Here is a 20,157-nt window from a genome sequence, read left to right on the forward strand (position 1 = left end):
CAATAAGGTGAAAAATATATAAGTAAACATAATAAGCATTATGATAATCTTTTCCTAGACTAGTTGATAATCTTATCATATATCCTATCACTAAGCAAACCGGAAAACTCTAACCTTATCCTTTACTCATGGCTTTCAAAGTTTCAATGATTGAAGATATCATTTAAATAAAACTTGTACTAATAACAAAAAGAAAAGAAAAAATAAGAATGCTTTAGTTGTCCTATATATGTTTGAAAATTCCTTGGAGGAATCAAAAGTGGTATATACTGAAGAAAATAACAAAAAAAAGGTGACACATAATAGAAAGAATCACATGGTGAAAAAGAGAGACACGGCGAGTCATTAGCTTTGATCAGACTCTTGTACTCTTTGTATACTCCACAAATAATCAAACAAAAACAATACTAATAAACAAATAAAAATAATGATAAAATGATATGTTTTATTGGTATGAAACATAATAACTACAATGATATCCTTCTGTGAACTTACAATTTATAAGGTTTTAAAGTCTCAAATAATATCTTATTCCCTATTGTAGACCAATCAAATATTATAATAAAAAAATAATATTTTAATCGATTCGTAATAAGTAAGGTTGTGTTCCTTATATTCATTAACTGACATTGTTTGACAACGTCCTCTTCCTTCCTTCAAGCCATGAATGCCACATGTTTCTTGTTCCCTATCCTTTGTACCTTTTTCTACCAATTCCTGGCCCCACATATTTTTGTAAAAGTGGTGGAACATAAACACTCACTTCCTAGTTCCTAGTCCTAAACACATTAACACACCCTCTCTCTCTATTCATATCTTTGTTTCTCTGTGTAACTTAACTTGTGTTTCATTGGTTCTGTGTTTTTTGTCGACAGATATTATAATCATAACTAACAACAACAATAATGACGGACACCACAGATGATATTGCTGAGGAAATCTCGTTTCAGAGCTTCGATGATGATTGCAAGTTGCTTGGAAATCTTCTTAATGACATTTTGCAACGTGAGGTTGGATCAAACTTCATTGACAAACTCGAAAGGATTCGAGTCCTTGCTCAGGTCTAACTAACAAAAACTTTTTTCTTTGTTTTTCTTCATACCCCACTTCTATTTTTGGTTGTTCTTTGAATATTCACTGAGTTATGTGATTCTGTGTTTTTTCTTTGATGGGGATGTGCCTTTAATTTCAATCATTGCTTCAAAATCCGGACCACAATACCTTAGGCCATAATATTGCGGTTGCAATAATCCCTACAACCGCATCACATCACATCGCATTTACAGTGGAACAACGAATCATAATGATACAGCCGCATCGGGGCTCAGCGCAACCATATCGGGCTCGGCGCAACCGCGTCGGGCTCAGCACAACCACACTAGGCTTAGTGCAACCACATCATATCGTATTTGGGCGCATCGGATCACATCAAACTCAAAATTATTTTTTAATAGAAAAATTCACACAACAACGATAATCCACATCACAACCGCCACCATAAACACAATCATGCGCAAACTGAATTTTCAACTGATGTGTGATGTGACCTTTTGTTTATTTGTCATGATCATGCATGTGATGATGTGTGTTCATATGGTTATTAAGATTCTTGGATGTGAAAGTTGATTAATATAACACTAACTGAGGTTTCTTCTTTTATGGTAGAGTGGTTGTAATATGAGGCAAGCAGGGATTGAGGACATGGCAGAGCTGCTTGAGAAGCAATTGGCTTCAGAGTTATCAAAGATGTCACTAGAAGAAGCTTTCACCATTGCTCGTGCCTTTAGCCATTATCTTACTTTGATGGGTATTGCTGAAACCCATCATAGGTAATTGCCTCACTAAATGTTGCTCTTTTATCTTCCTTTGTTTATAATTTTTATTTGCCTTTCTTTCATACGGAGAATTATATCCATTAATGTTAATCTTAAAATTATTTGAAACAAGAGGACTAGTGTAATAAATATTTAAACCATTCTTGAGACAATGAGATAAATAATGTGAGATTTACTTTACTTTTCTACATGCCCCCACTATAGAAGCTTGTCTGATTAGGCAATGAATTATCTTTGACCCATGACGAAAGGACATCAAAAGTTGGGCTTGACTCAAATACCATGTTAACATTCTATCTTAAAAACAATTGGCAATGAGAGTTGTAGCCCAACAAATATTTAAATCATTCCCGAGACAAAAAAATGTAAGTGATATAAGAATTACTTTCCGACCTACCCCCTTCATAGAGTTTGTCTGATGAGGCGATGAGTTATCTTTGACCTATGTCGAAAGGACATCAGAAGTTGGGCTCTCACTTAGATATCATTTTAATGGTCCAACTCAAAAACAGTTGGTAATAAGAAGAAGAGCTCAACAAGTATTAAACCATTCCCAAGATAGAAAGGTATGCAATGTGAGATTTATTTCCTAACATATTTGCCTTATGATAATGAGGGAAAAGTTGGACTCTGATTCTGATACCATATTAACCATCTCAAAACCAATTAACAACAAGAGGAGTAACCCACAAAATATTTAAACCATTTCCAAAAAAGGGAGGTAAGTGGGGCTAACTTTCATTTAACAACTTTGAAGAAATTTGCAGTATCTACTTAATTGATATGCATGTGTTTCCTATATTTTATAAATGGAACATAACAAATTATGAGAAGAGTGAAAAGTGGAATAACTTTGGTTTCACTGAAAGAAAGGTAGAATCAAAGAGAATATAACAAAACATCCATCCATTCTATTTTGTCCACACATCAAACACTATTCTAAATCCATCCTTACACAGGTAGGCTAATCCTTTTTATTTTTGATTAGAATCAGGCAAATCTTTTACACAAATTCTGTCTATGCAGGGTTCGTAAAGGAGGGAATCTAGCACAAGTTGCAAAATCTTGTGATGATATCTTTAACCAGCTGGTGCGGGGTGGAGTTTCCCCTGATGAGCTTTACAACACAGTCTGCAAACAGGTTTATTTTGCTCTTTACTTGTCTATCTCTATAGAATTAGAAGCTTAGATGAATTTGACTAACCATTATCACTTTAATGCTTCCCTTGATTTAAAAATATTGTGGAATGTACTCAGGCTCAGCTTAGAAACATTGAACCATTAGTTATTTTCGCTCTAGATAATCTTTTCTTATCAATCAGCAGTCCAATTCTAGTTTCTTTTACTTTTCAAAATTCGATTTTGTTTATGTTGCTACAGGAGGTTGAAATTGTTCTTACAGCTCATCCTACTCAAATTAATCGCCGGACCTTACAATACAAACACATCAGAATAGCTGTGAGTTTTCTTACCTAGTTTTGCCTTAATAAAGAAATTCAAGGCTTGAAATGTTAAATCTTAAATATCATATAAGCATTTCGTCTCTAACTACTTTGTCCTCCTGTGTGCAGCATCTTTTGGAATTTAAAGATCGGCCTGATCTTAGCGTTGAAGATCGAGAAATGGTGATTGAAGATCTGGTACTTTTCCTGAACTGTGTTTTCGTTCTAGAAAGCCACTGTAGTATGTGAGGATGGGAGATAATCTTTTTAATTATGAAACGGTTTGTATTATTCCATTTTCCGGAACCCCGTCTCTCATTCTCATAGATCATAATGGATTTGGTAGGTGAGAGAGATAACTTCAATATGGCAGACAGATGAGCTTAGACGTCAAAAACCCACCCCCGTTGATGAAGCTAGAGCTGGTATGCTGTTTGAGTATTGTATTACATATGTCAGATCATGCATACTTTCATTCCAAGTAAAAGAAAATAATAATAATAATTATGAGCTGAAGAGCTATTTGTTATAACTTTTTTAATCTCTTCCAGGTTTGAATATCGTGGAGCAGTCACTCTGGAAGGCTGTTCCTCACTATTTGCGTCGAGTCAGCAATGCTTTAAAGAAGGTCTGTCCTCTTTAATTTATGGTTGATCAGCTAGACATTTATAATCTATCGGATTTTGAATACAATCTAATGAATCTATCCTTCTTTGCAGCATACGGGAAAGCCACTTCCTTTGACTTGCACTCCCATTAAGTTTGGATCTTGGATGGGAGGTGATAGAGATGGAAACCCAAATGTGACATCCAAGGTTAGCTTTATTAGCAACCATTCAAGTGCATGCTGCTTGTACTTTACTAAATGGTTTATTTTCTAATGTAATAATTGACAGCTTAATCATGTCATGCATGTCTTGAGTAAAGGGAAAATTTAAGTCTTGTTGAACATTAGGGAATCTAAAGGGAAAAAGTGAGGTTCCTATTAATTTGCTAAGTACTTCTTTGAAATCCCCCTTTATCCTTTTCTTGGAGTGGTGAATGATGTTCTTTACGGGTTGAATTATTGTAGTGTGTACCTTGGGTCGCATTTGCTTGTTGGAGAACATTTCTCTTATTGGTTTTGCTTTATCCTTTAAATATTGATGATAGATATAGTAGTTCCTTTCTAAGTTGCTAATATTTTGTTCCTCAGGTCACCAAAGATGTTTCACTTCTATCCAGATGGATGGCATTTGACCTCTATATTCGGGAAGTTGATAGCCTTAGATTTGAGCTATCGATGAACCAGTGCAGTGATATGTTGTCAAGACTGGCACATGAAATTCTTGAAGGTTTGTCACTTCAATTTTATATTTGAGGAAATCTCTCCAAACGCTGGTGACATAACCTGTGTGTGGGGGAAAAACTTGTGATATTGTATGTATGGTTTCCTTGGAGTGTTTTCTAATTTTTAATTTCATGCAATGAGACAGTAGTCCTTTTCTGAAATGGTATTTTTCTTAATGTATCATCAAGATATGTAGATAATATTTCCAAGTTTGGTATGAATGTGACTGTAACATAGATCAATAATGTATATGGTGATGTTGTGGGGCATGGAATGGTCTTTTCTTTAGATTTCTATATATGAACTTTTTATGTCTTTACTTAACCGGCTGCAGATATTTCTTTATGGACTGTTCTTGTATAACTTGTCTTTCATCATCATATTCTCAAAGGTTTGATACTCTTATAATCCACTTCTAAGAGTTGATGGTCACTTCTTCCTCGACAGAAACTACTAATCCTGAGAATCGCCGTGAGAATTGGAATCAATCCGGGAATAGAACTCATTCACTTCCAACAAAACTTCAAGCTAGAGCTCATTTACCCTCTTTCGCTGGTACACATATGGCTGTTCATAATTTCTGTCTAGTTCTTTATGCATATCATTTGTCTTTGATGTCCATGTCTTTTTTTTCTCAAGAAGATCACAAAATTATTCTCATTTCTTTTTCTTTCTCCTACCTCTAGGAATGCCCCTTTCTCATCGTATGAAAAATGAATGTTATGTATCCCTCCAATCCTAAACGTAAGATTTATATTGTGATGGGATCTATTTAATTAATTTCCTATTTGGATGTATTCCTTTATGTAGAAAATGGTGAATCTCAGCATCCCAGACTAGACATGCCAGGCCATGATTACACGCAACTCAATCACAAGGTAGATTAATTCATCGATTCCCGTATTTCTGCATTTACCATTGCATCCTAGTAATATAAATTTTTCATTGATAGGGAGGTGATATTTTGTCAAGTTCAACTGCATCAAAAAGGGGCAGTTCCAATACTCAGTCACCGCAAAAAAGTTCTACAATTGCTAGTCCATCTGCAGTTTCACCCTCATCTTCTTCCAATTCTGTTCCACTACTTGGTCAGAGGAAGTTGTTTGCAGAATCCAATATAGGAAGGTCCAGTTTTAAGAAGCTTCTGGAGCCATCACTCCCCCAGTTTCCTGGACTTGCTCCTTATAGGATTGTACTGGGGAATGTAAAAGATAAGGTATTGCTTCAGATTTCTTCCACTGATATGATAAGTACTTCAAAAATGACTATGCCGATGCTGGTATTTAATGTCTGCTGTTTGTGGGAAAGAAATTATGCATTTTTTGATCTCTTTAACGTTATTGACTTTAAACCTTGGGACATGTTTGAAAGGGAAAGAAATGATTGCATAATTTTATGTTTGGGTTTGGCAATTTGTAAGACAATTTGATTGAAAAATTCTTTAGAAGATAGATAACTGGACAACCTAACACCCTTTCCTCTTTTGGATTTAACTACTCATATATTCCTTTCCTCCAAGGCTTTCAGAAATCATATGCTTATAAAGATAGCTTTATGTATTTTAGTATATGTATAATACATAAATATATGTTTGCTTATTTTTTATTAGAACAGTTGTCCATATTAGGTTTGTTTCTTGTTTATCACCAAGACTAATTCATTTCCGCATACTGTCATGAGATGTACAGTTTTCTCGGTTTTTAATTTTTAATTGTCAGATGCCAATGTAATAAACTCATGCATTTTCTGTTTCATGTGTTTTAGCTTGAGAAAAGCCGCAAACGCCTAGAGCTTCTTCTTGAGGATATTCCATGTGACTATGATCCTATGGATTACTATGAAACATCTGATCAGCTTTTGAAACCTCTGCTTCTCTGCTACGAATCTCTTGTAATACTTTTCTTGCATTGTTTTCATGAAAACATTCTCCAGAATTCGTATTTAACTATCCATTTCTCCAGCAATCATGTGGATCTGGTATGCTTGCTGATGGTCGACTTGCTGATCTGATCCGTAGAGTTGCTACCTTTGGAATGGTGCTAATGAAGCTTGATTTGCGTCAGGTCTGTTTCAAATTATATGTTTACTTTTGCTTCGATAATCAGTTTGGCCTGAAATAGCTGTGTGACAGGAATCTGGAAGACATGCTGAGACACTTGATGCGATTACGAAGTATTTGGATATGGGTACTTACAGCGAATGGGATGAAGAAAAGAAACTGAACTTCTTAACAAGAGAACTGAAAGGGAAGAGGCCATTAGTTCCTCTAAGTATAGAGGTGAGATGGCTCGCTCAAGTTTTTAGTATACTATGCAACTCTTTAACTAGCCTTATAACCTATCGGGTGGGAAAGCTTATAGACTTCATGCCAACATTATTTATGAAGAAACACGATGGTTTCCTCTTATCCATGTAGCGGCTCCACTTAGTGGGAGAAGCCTTTGGTTATAATTGTATTTTGCTATTGTTGCTCGTCTTCCATTTTCTTCTCAGCCATATGATATTGTGACTGCTAATTACTAACCAGTTACACCATATCAAATTCAACTATAATTTTTCATTCTTATTGTTCTGAAGTAATCAATAGTTGAGTAACTTGCGATCATTTAATTCCTTTTCTGTTCTATATTTCACACTATTTCTGATTGGTATCATGATTTCTTTTTTTAGGTTCCTCCTGATGTTCAAGAAGTCTTGGACACTTTCCGAATTGCTGCTGAGCTAGGGAGTGATTCACTTGGAGCCTATGTGATCTCTATGGCCTCAAATGTATGATAAATTGCTACCACTCTTACAAATTATTAGTAGATGCTTTGCAATAGAAACAATTTGTACAATACTAATTGTAGATTCCACTCTCACCTGGTCTTTTTGACACTGAAAATAAGTTCTTTGGCAATCATCAGGTCCTTAAATTTTCCTTTTTACTCTTGCCTTTTAGTTTTTGCATGAAAATGTCGTTTTCCTTATAACTATCAAGATGGTCTTGAATTGTATGATGAATTTTTGTTATCTGAATATCATATTGGCATTTTGATTCTGCATCCGTAAATGGCATAGTATTCTATTAAAAAATGAAGTTGGTGTTGACACTGACAATATTGAACTTTTTAATTGAATGTCAGGCAAGTGATGTCCTTGCAGTAGAGCTTTTACAGAAGGATGCACGACTTGCTGTTGTTGGGGGGTTAGGAAGACCATGTCCTGGTGGAACGTAAGTATGAAACACCAAAAGGAATTTATCTATCTTCATACCGGTCTTATCATCAAGGTTTTAAATTTGGGTTCGCAACTGTGGCATATGATGATATATCAAAGTTTAGGGAGTCGCCCAAACCGTATTGCGACCACATTGACCGCAAATGCCCCCAGTTGTCCTAAACGTCAAGGTTTTCAAAAATTTTGAGACCGCTATCGAAACCGTTGCGTATCATAACCGTGCCTCCTTTCTCTTTTTATATGAATATCATGTCTTAAATAAAGCTTCAAATAAATGTGTTAATAGGTTTCATGTAAGCTATATACACATGCATGCATGTAAATTTTGTTTCTATTTGTGCACTTGCCATGTCCGAAAAGCTTAATGTTAATTTTCTTGATCAAATTTTTTTAAATTGAGTGGTGGTGGTTAAACTGCGGGACTTGCCTGATCATATGAAGTAGATGTGAAGAATACTTAAGTTATGCACTGTTACAGTTGAGTCAGAAAACTTGAATTTTACTGACATACATGTTTACAATAGGTTGCGTGTGGTTCCTCTATTTGAAACTGTGAAGGACCTGAGAGCAGCTGGTTCAGTTATTCGAAAACTTTTATCAATAGACTGGTACCGTGAACACATTATTAAGAACCATAATGGGCATCAAGAGGTACCTTTTCAGTGAAAGATTAATTTCACTTTTACTTGATAGATATTATGTGAAATCCACATGATAGTATTATACGTATGTATGTGCAGGTTATGGTTGGATATTCTGATTCGGGTAAAGATGCTGGCCGCTTCACTGCTGCTTGGGAGCTTTACAAAGCTCAGGAGGATGTTGTAGCTGCTTGCAATGAATATGGCATCAAGGTTACACTGTTCCATGGCCGTGGAGGGAGTATTGGTCGAGGTGGTGGCCCGACATATCTGGCTATCCAATCCCAACCACCTGGCTCTGTAATGGTAGGTTGAATTTCAGACTCATTTTATCGTTTAATATCGTGAGTGAGAATATTTCTCTTATATTATTATCATTGTTGTTTTAAAACTTTTAGGTTTTTGAAACAAATAGTTTGAACTATGAAGTAATGGTTGTTGTAATTATTTTGTGACCCTGATGTGAGTAGAACATTTGATGAGACAAATTACAAGCAATGCTCTAAAATCTACAATGCTGCTTGCATGTCTTTCATTGTGCATTGCAGGGAACACTTCGGTCTACTGAGCAGGGAGAGATGGTAGAGGCCAAGTTTGGATTGCCAAAGGTTGCTGTTAGACAACTTGAAATATACACAACTGCAGTGCTGCTCGCAACCCTTCGTCCACCTCACCCACCCCGAGAAGTAAAATGGCGTAATGTCATGGAAGAGATCTCAAAGATCAGTTGCCAGTGTTACCGCACAACAGTTTATGAAAATCCAGAGTTCCTTGCCTACTTCCATGAAGCCACACCTGAAGCAGAACTCGGGTTCCTGAACATAGGTAGCCGCCCCGCAAGAAGAAAGAGCTCAACAGGAATCGGACACCTTCGTGCAATTCCATGGATATTTGCTTGGACTCAAACCAGATTTGTTCTTCCAGCTTGGCTTGGAGTTGGAGCAGGTCTAAAAGGCGCTTGTGAGAAAGGTTATACTGAAGAGCTGAAAGCCATGTACAAAGAGTGGCCTTTCTTTCAAAGTACAATAGACCTTATTGAGATGATTTTGGGTAAAGCAGACATCCCTATAGCCAAGCACTACGATAAAGTCCTTGTGTCGGAGAAGAGGCAAGAGCTTGGTCGCGAACTAAGGGGCGAGCTCATGACAGCCGAAAAGTTTGTACTGGTGATTAGTGGTCATGAGAAACTTCAGCAGAACAATAGAAGTTTGAGGAGGCTGATTGAGAATAGACTTCCCTTCCTTAATCCTATGAACATGTTGCAGGTGGAGATATTGAAGAGGTTAAGACGCGACGACGACAACCTTAAAATCAGAGATGCTCTGCTTATTACTATCAATGGGATTGCTGCTGGGATGAGGAATACAGGTTGAGTTAGCCTTCTCAAGGACTATAATGTACACTCTTTCAATAATTCAAATGTTCTTCCTTTCAAGCCTTGTTTAATATTATAGGTGGGTAAGGAAAGATTAACATAGCAATAATGGTCAATGTTTTGCCAAGATATATATATATATATATATATTTTTCCTGCATTTGGTTTTTGCTTCTTGCTGAATGGAAGGTTGGTTAAGTCCAATCTTGTACTTTACAATACACACTCATTGCTGGTTTATGCAAAGAGGAACTCCTAAAAGAGGCTTGTGATTTGTGTTATGAAATGAATGTTCAAGGTATTTCCCATGACATTTTCACTTATTGTTCATTATTTATGGTTTCTTACTGTGGGATGAACTGATTGAAAATGGTCCACAGCATGACATTGTTACTTACACTATCTTAATGAATGTATATTGTTTAAAGAATGAAGTGGATAAACGGATTCCCAGCTAGGCTTCCACCTAGTCGGGTATAGGGAGGATAGATGTACACAATCTTACCGTCGTAAACGAAAAGGTTATTTATAGTTAAAGAATGAAGGTGGATGGGGAAAAAAATTATTTGATGAGATGATTGAAATGAATTTAGTGCATGGTGTTTGGAGTTATAACATCTTGATTGATGGTTGTGGCAAGATTGAAAGACAGGATGAAGCCATGAATCTAGTTGAAGATATCCTAGTGATAGTGTGTTTTAAAAAAGCTGATAGTGCGTTTGCAAAAAAATACAATGTAATGTGTTTAGACTTTGGAGTGATAGTGTGCTTGCAAAACATTATAGTGATAGTGTGCGCTTGCAAAAGATATCTTATTTTACTAATTGCAATAGCAGTAATCGTGTATTTGCAAAAATGTATTTACATTACTGGTATAGTGATATATGAAATGTATTTGCAAGTATTCTATAAAAAAACATCAAGGATATGGTTGTTTATACATAAAAAATTGATTGTAAGTATTTCAAAAAAATGATTTTTATTTTATAGTTTCTATATAGGTTCCAAACTATTTTATATTTTACTATAATTACTAAAATAATATAAAATTGTAGCCCATTCTGAGGACACTAAAATGTGTGATCAAGATCCTTTGTTCCAAAATGAGTATGTCATCGTGTTCCGTGTCAATCAGGTTCATCCAAGTAATATAAAAATATTAATGTGTTTTTAAAATTTTCTTCTTAATTCGGTGATATTTTCTCATTGGACCAAGATAGAAAATTGGGACAGGTAATATCTGTTCAAAATGTGTCCTTATCGTAAAGAAAAGAAAGAGAAGTAACCTTTGTTTCTAACTAAAACACATGTAAATGTCGGAAAAAATACGTAGATAGTGTAATTTGACTATATTATCACACGTTTAGTGTATGTTTTGAAATATTTATGAAGTTAGTCTAACTTTTTGGTGAACTCATGGACTAGTAATGTGTTTCCTTGGGAACTCATGCATGCCATGCACGAGTTCCTTACACCCTATCACACATCATGAAACTCATGGACAGAGGACATGAGTTCTATGGAAATCTCCTCCATTTACAACGCAAGATCTGTTTTCGTGCATGCATCACACGAGATCCCAACACCATATATACGCTATCTACCCCTCACTCCAAATCACACCAAAGAAAGAAAAATAAGGAAAATTTGCAAAGTAATTTAATATCTAAGAAGAGTAATTCATAATCATCTAAGAAGAGTGATTCCTAATCTAAGAAGAGTCATTATATAAAGTAATCAAATTTATTATATTTTTTTTAATTTCATATACTTTTTTGATTTGCTATTTATTGTTACTATATGTTTACATGTAGATGGTCATTATTAGAGATATTGTTAGCGATTTTAGTGGTGGGAATGATATTGAGCTATGTGGTGATGATGATTACGATGTTGAGATTGTCACTAGTGAACCGGTTAGCATAACATATGCTACTCTTTCATCTTTTTTCTTTGACATTGATTATCAGTACATGCAAGATTTTTCATGTAAAAGTAGTAATCTAAGTAATGATATTGATAATGATATGTTTGTTGGCATACAATTTGAATCAAAAGAAACAACAATAAATGTTGTAAAATAGTTTCATATTAGGAATTCTGTTGATTACCATGTGGAAAAGTCTAGGCTAGATAAATATGTTGCAGAATGTAAATATTTTAGTGTTAGATGTGAATGGAGAATTCAAGCATAAAAAATGTGAAACATGATATTTGGGAGATTAGAAAAATTAGTGGAAGACACATTTGTGTATCCACTAATATTTCTCAAGAACACACGAAATTGAACTCATTATTCATCGCAAACTGTATTATTCAATTAGTATCCGAAGATTCCGGTATACCAATTAAATTATTAGTGAAAGAAATAGTCACTTGTTTTGATTATATGGTGACATATAGGAAGGCTGCTAAACAAATAGCAATGTCCCAAATTTATGGTGATCGAAGTGATTATACAAGGAGTTACCTTGTTGCTTGAATGATGTCCAGTATTATGCACCAGGTATAATTATAAGATATTCAACATCTAGTCACGAAGACCATAGTACTTTAATTCTTAATAAGATATTTTGGACTTTCAAGTCACGCATTGAATGAGTTAGATTTTGAAAACTAATCCTTCAAGTGGATGACACATCTTTTACTGGAAAATATGCCGGGACATTGCTAATAGCTAGTTCACAAGATGATAATAGACATATATTTCTAGTTACATTTGTCATTATGGAAGGAGAGGCTAAAGAAGCATGTGAGTGGTTTTTCTACAATATTCGCACATATGTTACCCCACAATCGAACATTTTTATAATATCAAATAGGGGTATAGAGTTGTTGGGTGCACTCCGTACTGAGCTACGATAATAGTGTAATGCACAATCTATATATTGCATTCGTCATGTTGCTAACAATTTCACCAAGAGTTCTGAGATACCGATCTTAAAGAAAAGTCATCGAAATGTGTATGTATTAAATTAATTATTGTTGAATAATTTGGTAGGTTAAATTATTTATTTTAGGCGAATTATGTTAATATTGATATACTTGTTGTAGGATATGAGTTGATGCAGCCACGATTTGAGGAAATGCTTGATATTTTGCGTCAAAAAAATTTGAGGGCATCAGCTTGGTTAGACAACATCCCAAAATAAAAATGGACGCAATCATATGATGAAGGGAAACGATACGACTATATAACGAAGAACTTGGCAGAATGTATTAATGTCAATCTGAAAGGATCAAGAGCTTTGCCGATTACTGCCATTGTTAGAGCAACCTATCATAAGCTGAATTTATGGTTTCTTCACCATAGAAATGAAGAAAATTCTATGATGAGAACATGTCATATATATTGCGAAGAATTGACTTAGGTGATCAATGAAAATAACTGTAAAGCTACATGTCAACTAGTATGTAGTTTTTCATGAGAGTAAAGAGTCTCGGAGGTTGAGGTTGCTGGTACAGGTGGTCATTGACACTCTAGGGTATAGACTCTGAGACTAATAAAAAATTGGTATGATTGTGTAGAATTTCAATCACTTAGATTGTCATACTCTCATGTTGTTGCTACATGTGCATCATTGACTTAGATTATGGGCAATTTATTTCACCAATTTATCGATTAGATAACTTATTGAAGGTTTATGGACATTAGTTTCAACTGTTTGGTAATGAAGAATATTAGTCTCCTTATTCAACCTTCATTCCTAATCCGCTTATGCATAAGAATCGTACTTGGAGACTAAAAACTACACGCATAAACAATAAGATGAATAATTCTCAATCCGAATAAATTAAAACATGTGGGTGGTGTAGGACTAAAGGACACAATAAGAAAAAATGTCCACTCATAAATAGAGAAGTCGGTCCTAGTTCAAGGCAACCCTGAGTTATGTAATGTTAGAAGTTGTAAATTATTTTGTTTTTAGAAATTATAACTTGTGTAATATATTAAGTTGTAAGTTTTGTAATATATTGAAATTCTAAGTTCTCTAAGCTTTGAAGTTGTAAGTTGTATAAACCCTAACTATATAACCTAAACCCTAAACCTTGATCTAATAACGTAAACCTAACTAGATAACCTAACCCTAATCTAAACCCTAAACTATAGACCCTAACTACATAACCTAAACCCTAAACCATAATTACATAACCTAAACCCTAAACCATACATAACCTAAACCCTAACTACATACAATAAACCCTAATTAAATAAACTAAACCCTAACTACACACACTAAACCCTAATTAAATACACCAAACCCTAATTAAATAAACTAAACTCTAACTAGTACACTAAACGCTAAGTAAATGCACCAAAGCCTAATTAAATAAATCATAACTACACATTAAACCCTAATTAAATACATTAAACCCTATTAAATACACTAAACCTTAATTAAATAGACACTCTTAATTTCAAATATACACTCTTAGTTTCAAATACACACTCTTAATTTCAAATACATTCTCTTAAATTCGAAATCATACCATTAATCCCAACCAAACGTAATTAATTCAAACTCTTCAATTTCGACCAGAAAATTCATGTTCAACAATTATTAAGGAAGGAAGTTGTGGACTGCATCCACGAGATCGTAGCAGATTCCAGGGAACTCGTGGTCCTCATGATTGGTATTTTGAACCGTGTATTGAGTGACATAAATGCACATAGAATCTAGAATGTCACATACATGGTCCACAAGTTCAACTAAAATTGTGGACCACATCCGCAAATTCAACACATGCTAGAGCACAAGCTAAGGTTTCAAAGTAGGCTAGAGCACAACTTGCAATACCTGCTTTGAAGTCGTGGACCTCATCCACGACATTGGTTGACTATAAATAGACCTCCCATCTTCACATAATTTACACACTAAGCCTTAATTCGAATTCCGAATTCCTTATTCCCGAATTCCTGATTTCCTTACTCCCAAAAAAGTGGAACACATTGGTCATGACCCTATTAACCCTACCCTACTCACTCTTCAGAAAGATCATGTCTCCACCAACATATGAAATGGTGGAAAGTTTACTTTTCGTGCAAGGTGCAACTTTTGGCAATGCCTACCTTCTGAACTGGTGTTACAAGATATTCATAACACTGAGTGTGGGCACATTTTAGATATTGGAGTGTCCGATATCAACAACCATCTCATTACCACATTGGTTGAGAGATGGAGGACAGAGACTCACACTTTCCATTTACCAGTTGGAGAGTGCACTGTTACTTTGGAAGATGTCGCATATCAACTTGAGCTACCTATTGATTAGAGATGGCAAAACAGGCATTGCCCGTGGGCGCGCCCACATAGCCCGCATTTTTTCGCGGGCACGACATAGAAATTTTTGCCCGCTAAGTTTGCGGGCATTTCCGTTGGGCATGTGGGCGGCCCGCGGACGGCCCATAAACATAATTTAAGGAAAAAGTAATAAAATTTTAAATAAGTTATGATGTAATGTGATTTTTTATCCCTAAAAAATTTGTAATCTAATGTGATTTGTTAAACTTCATATAAAATATCAAAAAATTTGTTAATTTTTTATCTTCAACTACTATATTTAATTTAATTTCATTTATTATATGAATTTTTTTAAATTATTTCACAATGTCCGTGGGCCGCCCGCAAGCCCGTTAGTCCATTTTAAAACGGGAAGGACATTAAATTTTGTCGGTTAACCAATACGGGCATGCCCGCGCCCGCTTAAATTTTTGCGGGCATTTGTGGGCGCGGGCTAAACAGGTCGGGTGCCCGTTTTGCCATCTCTACTATTGATGGAGTTGCTGTTACTGGTACTATGATTACAGATTGGATATTTTGTGTCTCAACTTGTTGGGTATTATCCCAACTGATAGACAAATTATAGGCCAAATGGTGCAAATGAGTTGGCTAGACTCCACTTTTGAAGTACTCCCAGAAGATGTTGATGATTAGAGGTGACACAATTGTCCATAATCCACAATCCATCCAAATTAAATCCATCCAGAGTATTCGTTAGAGCTAATATATTTAAATAGATATAATCCAATGAATATTATTGATAATGGATGGATTCAAATCCATCCATTATATCCAATAGATATCCATGAATATATTCATTTGGATGGATATCCAAAAAACAAAAATAAAAAAAATGATTTTCTTTGCCTTTTCAATTTCATTTAATATTTAATAAAATTAAATTAAGAAAATTTATTCATTATTCTCACTCTAACTTTTAATATTTTATTAAATTGATATTAATTATAGGACATGTGTATGTAGTTAATATTAAAATTTTATTCTTAAGTACATGACATATATAAGTATGAAAAAAATGTATGCATTGACCAATGTATGATTTTACATTGTCACTACATCATGCCCCATTTATATTTAATCATCATTGACTCTTCAAAAAAATAATACAAATGAATAATTGATGATATAGTGATTATGTATAAATTTTTATACTGACAATGTATAAATATTACTCTCTATAAGTATTTGTTAAAAACTTTACACGTAACCTTAAACGCCGCAAGCTCTTAGAATATTGAAAAAAATATTTTTCCATAAAAGTTCAAAAAATCACTTTTTAAAAAATTGATTTCTAAAAGTATTTTATAAATGATTTCATTAGTGTTTTTTTAAAAGGTGATTTTAAAAAAAATGTTTAGTTGAAATAGTAGTTTTTAAAGTAATGATTTTCTTCAATAATTTTTTTTATTCAATTAAAAAAATCAAATGGATTGGATATTCATCCATCCAAATCCATGAAAATGGAGTCATGGATGAATTGGATGGATTGGAATCCATTGGATTTGGATGAATTGAATAACTTAAAATATAGTTTAAATGAATTTATATGAATTAATTGATGACTTTTCATCCATCCATTAACATCCAAATTCACCTAAATCTATCCATTAGCATCCAAGTTCACCCAAATATATCCATTAGCATCCAAATGCACCCAAATCTATCCATAACATCCAAATTCACCCAAATCTATCCATTAGCATTCAAATCCACCCAAATCCATCCATCAGCATCCAAATCCACCCAAATCCATCCATTAGCATCCAAATCCACCCAAATCCATTCATTTGCCACCCTGATTGTTGATGTTGTAATTTAACAACATGCAAGAGTCTTTATACTGCAGATGATTGGAGAATTCCTTATGGAAGATACATCAGGGTCAAGAGTCCACCTGATGTATCTCCCATTGTTGGATAACTTATCACAGACATACCAATATGTTGAGGTTTCATTGTTTTGACATGTTTTTATCGAGGACTATGTCGTGCCGCATTAATTAGTCGTTAGATTGAAATCGGAGGATGTTTGTTACTATTGTAGTCATGGGCATAGGACTGCATTCTGATTCTTGTTCCAAGACTACACAATAACACATTGCAGTTATTTCCTTTGGTCTGAAGGTAAATATTTATTTTTTTAAAAATTTATAATTCTTTGGTTTTATATATAACTTTTTATTTCAAATTATTTATTCCAACTAATATACTAACTTAATGTAACTTTACATTTTAGGTGGTCGCAATATTTAATCACCACAACATTCATGGTCATGCAACCAATATATATGGTAAATGTTGGATCGCTTGCGCATTGATTATGTAATTTATCTAATTTATTTTTTTGTTATTTCTAATTTATTTTGTTATTCGTACTAAATTATTTATTATTATTAATACTTTATTTTTTATTGTTACTAATTTATTTTTATATATGATTTTGTCTGGACCCTATGTAGGAACATTACCTTTATGAGTCAGATAGCAGATATAATCTAAAGCACATGTACCATTTATCTGCATTGCACTTGTTAAGTGGCATGCTATTGATCGGGTTATGAGGTAGTTTGGTCAGTAACAATTAATCCCACAAGGTCCAATCAACCTAGAGAAACAACACAAAATGGACTTACATGTAAAAAACGACTATAATTGGTCATAGAAGCATGACTAGTGGATTCAAATATTGAATAACTGGAAAAACTATATCGTAATTGATTTTCCTAATATTCAGCCTTTGTATCACTACTCACAGTATATGCAGTGATACTTACAAAAGACTAGAAAGTACATCTCTCTAGACGAAACATATTCATCTCGATCGGTAAGATTTTTTTATTATAAATTAATATTAATTATTTTAATTTTTTGTCAATATAATTTTATTAGAACGATTCGAGATCAGTGTGCTCCTTTAAATATTTTTCCAAACCTCATGCAAACATTGAATGACGTCTACTTCCACTGAAATGAGATGATGGAAGTCTTTGCTCAACTACTTCTAACTGCTTTTTCCATCAATAATTATCAAGCTCCTCCAACACAACAGTTTGATATGCTTGCTACTAGGGATGGCAATATGGGCTTGGCCCGACGGGCCGGCCCGTTCAGATAGGTATTTTTAGCAGGCCGGGCTGGGGATTTTAGCCCAAAAACTCATATTCAGCCTGGTTTAGAAGCCCATTTTTTAGACGGGTCACGGAGGGCCGGGCTGGGTTGGCTCGGCGGGCCAACATTAAAAAAGAAAAAAAGTTAAAATATTAATTGTTACATATCATAATGCATAAATATAGTATTTAATCCAATAATTTGTTACAAATACTTCTATGCCAATCACCATACACATTTTATTTCAATATATTTTACCCACATATATACTTATTTTCACTACACTAATAAATGTCTAAGCAAGTAGTCTGCAGTACATATATAAATATCATTGACCTCCTATGAATAGCTAAATTACATATTTACATTCAGTGCCTCTTTTTATTTAGAAAAATGACCAACCTCCCTTTTCTAGCTTTGCATGCATATTATAATTGTTGCATCTGAATCTACAATTAGCATTGGTTCAATGTTCTTAACAAGTATAGAAGTCGACTTTTATCCAAAAATGTGGAAGCTTTGATTTGTGCTCGGAATTGGTTGAATGATTTTGTTTGTGAAGGAAATTTATTTTTTCAATATAATTATCATTTATTTATTAGTTAATAATTTTTATAAGCATATAATAATTTAATCATATACGTAATGAAGATGAAGAAGAAGATTTGAAAGACGTTGATGGTAGTAATAATAGAAAAGTGGAGGCATTTTCTTCCAAGAGGGCATCTAATATTTAAAACTTAGGAATTAGAACCTTTAGTGTGAACTAAGAGTCTAAAAGTTTAAGACTATGTTGACTTGTTGTTTAGAATTTACAAATTTTAAACTAAGACTTTATGATATTATGGACTATTGTTTGTGATATTTTGTTTTAAAAGAAATTTATGAGACCTGATGATTATTTACTTTTGTCTAAAAGGTTTAACGTGTACAACCCAACATTTATGGTACACAACAGGCAGAAGATGATGACAAAGATGATGACGAGGAAGATGAGGAGGCGCCACAATTGGTTAGAGGTGAAACTGGACAAGCAAGAAAACGTCAACCACAACAATAACAACTAAGAGTCCAACTCCCTCGAAGTAGAAAGACACCTACATGTGGTACATCAACTCATAGACGTCACTAGGAAATGGAAAAATTGTATTCTCGTTTTTTTATTTTTATAATGTTATCATTTTCCAATTCCTAGTAAAATTATCAATTTTATTTTCATAATTTTATCTTCTTATTTTAATTTATGACTTTTATTTTTATACAAATAAAATCATAAACCTTAAGTAAAACCATAAAACCTTAACTAAACAACAATGTCAAGAGAAAATGTGAAAATTCGTTTTTCACCATATCTCATTGAAACTCGTGTTTCAAATTCTCGAGTAAGGAAGTTGTGCATGACATACACGACTTCCATGGAAGAAAGAGAATGCCAGTAGAACTCATGCACAGCAGACATGAGTTCTCAAGGGAATCGCATTACTTGTCCAAGAGTTCACCAAAATCATATATGACATTCACGAGTCCCCAAAAAGTTACACTAATTCTGTAAATATTTCAAAACCTACACTAAATGTTGGATAGTATAGTCAAACTACACTATTCAAAATGTCCTATCAAAAGTTATTTTTTATTATAAACAAAAAAATCATTGATAAATGAGCTTAGACAATTAGTCTAATAAGTGTCACGTATTCAAAATATTGATTCCTCCAAAAATTGTTGCCACATACGCCAAAATTATTTAAAGAATTTTCATTGTGTTTTTCTCTCCAAAAGTTATTGAAGAAGACATAGAAGATTTGGGTATAAGTGTCCAACTACACCAATTTGTTGATGCTTGAAATTACAATCTCTTATGACATGCATAATGAAAATCAATAGTTGTTTTAAATTGTATTTCTT

General features: G+C 34.0%; 1 protein-coding gene across 1 annotated transcript; it reads left to right on the forward strand.

The window, feature by feature from the left end:
* On the forward strand, positions 620–10,153 carry LOC109336179 (phosphoenolpyruvate carboxylase 4). Its single transcript, XM_019572611.1, has 20 exons — positions 620–1,061; positions 1,666–1,829; positions 2,862–2,976; positions 3,216–3,293; positions 3,407–3,475; positions 3,624–3,702; positions 3,829–3,905; positions 3,997–4,092; positions 4,473–4,611; positions 5,055–5,162; positions 5,418–5,485; positions 5,560–5,823; positions 6,372–6,497; positions 6,569–6,670; positions 6,739–6,885; positions 7,278–7,376; positions 7,733–7,821; positions 8,351–8,477; positions 8,567–8,773; positions 9,016–10,153. Exons 1-20 carry the CDS (start codon positions 906–908, stop codon positions 9,838–9,840), a joined length of 3,135 nt encoding a protein of 1,044 aa, XP_019428156.1. The 5' UTR covers positions 620–905; the 3' UTR covers positions 9,841–10,153.

The sequence above is a fragment of the Lupinus angustifolius genome, chromosome LG20, assembly GCF_001865875.1.
Source record: "Lupinus angustifolius cultivar Tanjil chromosome LG20, LupAngTanjil_v1.0, whole genome shotgun sequence".
NCBI lineage: Eukaryota > Viridiplantae > Streptophyta > Magnoliopsida > Fabales > Fabaceae > Lupinus > Lupinus angustifolius.

Coding starts and splice junctions, on each gene's coding strand:
- LOC109336179 (XM_019572611.1), top strand. CDS start 906: ATGACGGACACCACAGATGATATTGCTGAGGAAATCTCGTTTCAGAGC. Junction 8,478..8,566: donor ACCATAATGGGCATCAAGAG/GTACCTTTTCAG, acceptor ATGTATGTGCAG/GTTATGGTTGGATATTCTGA. Junction 8,774..9,015: donor AACCACCTGGCTCTGTAATG/GTAGGTTGAATT, acceptor TGTGCATTGCAG/GGAACACTTCGGTCTACTGA.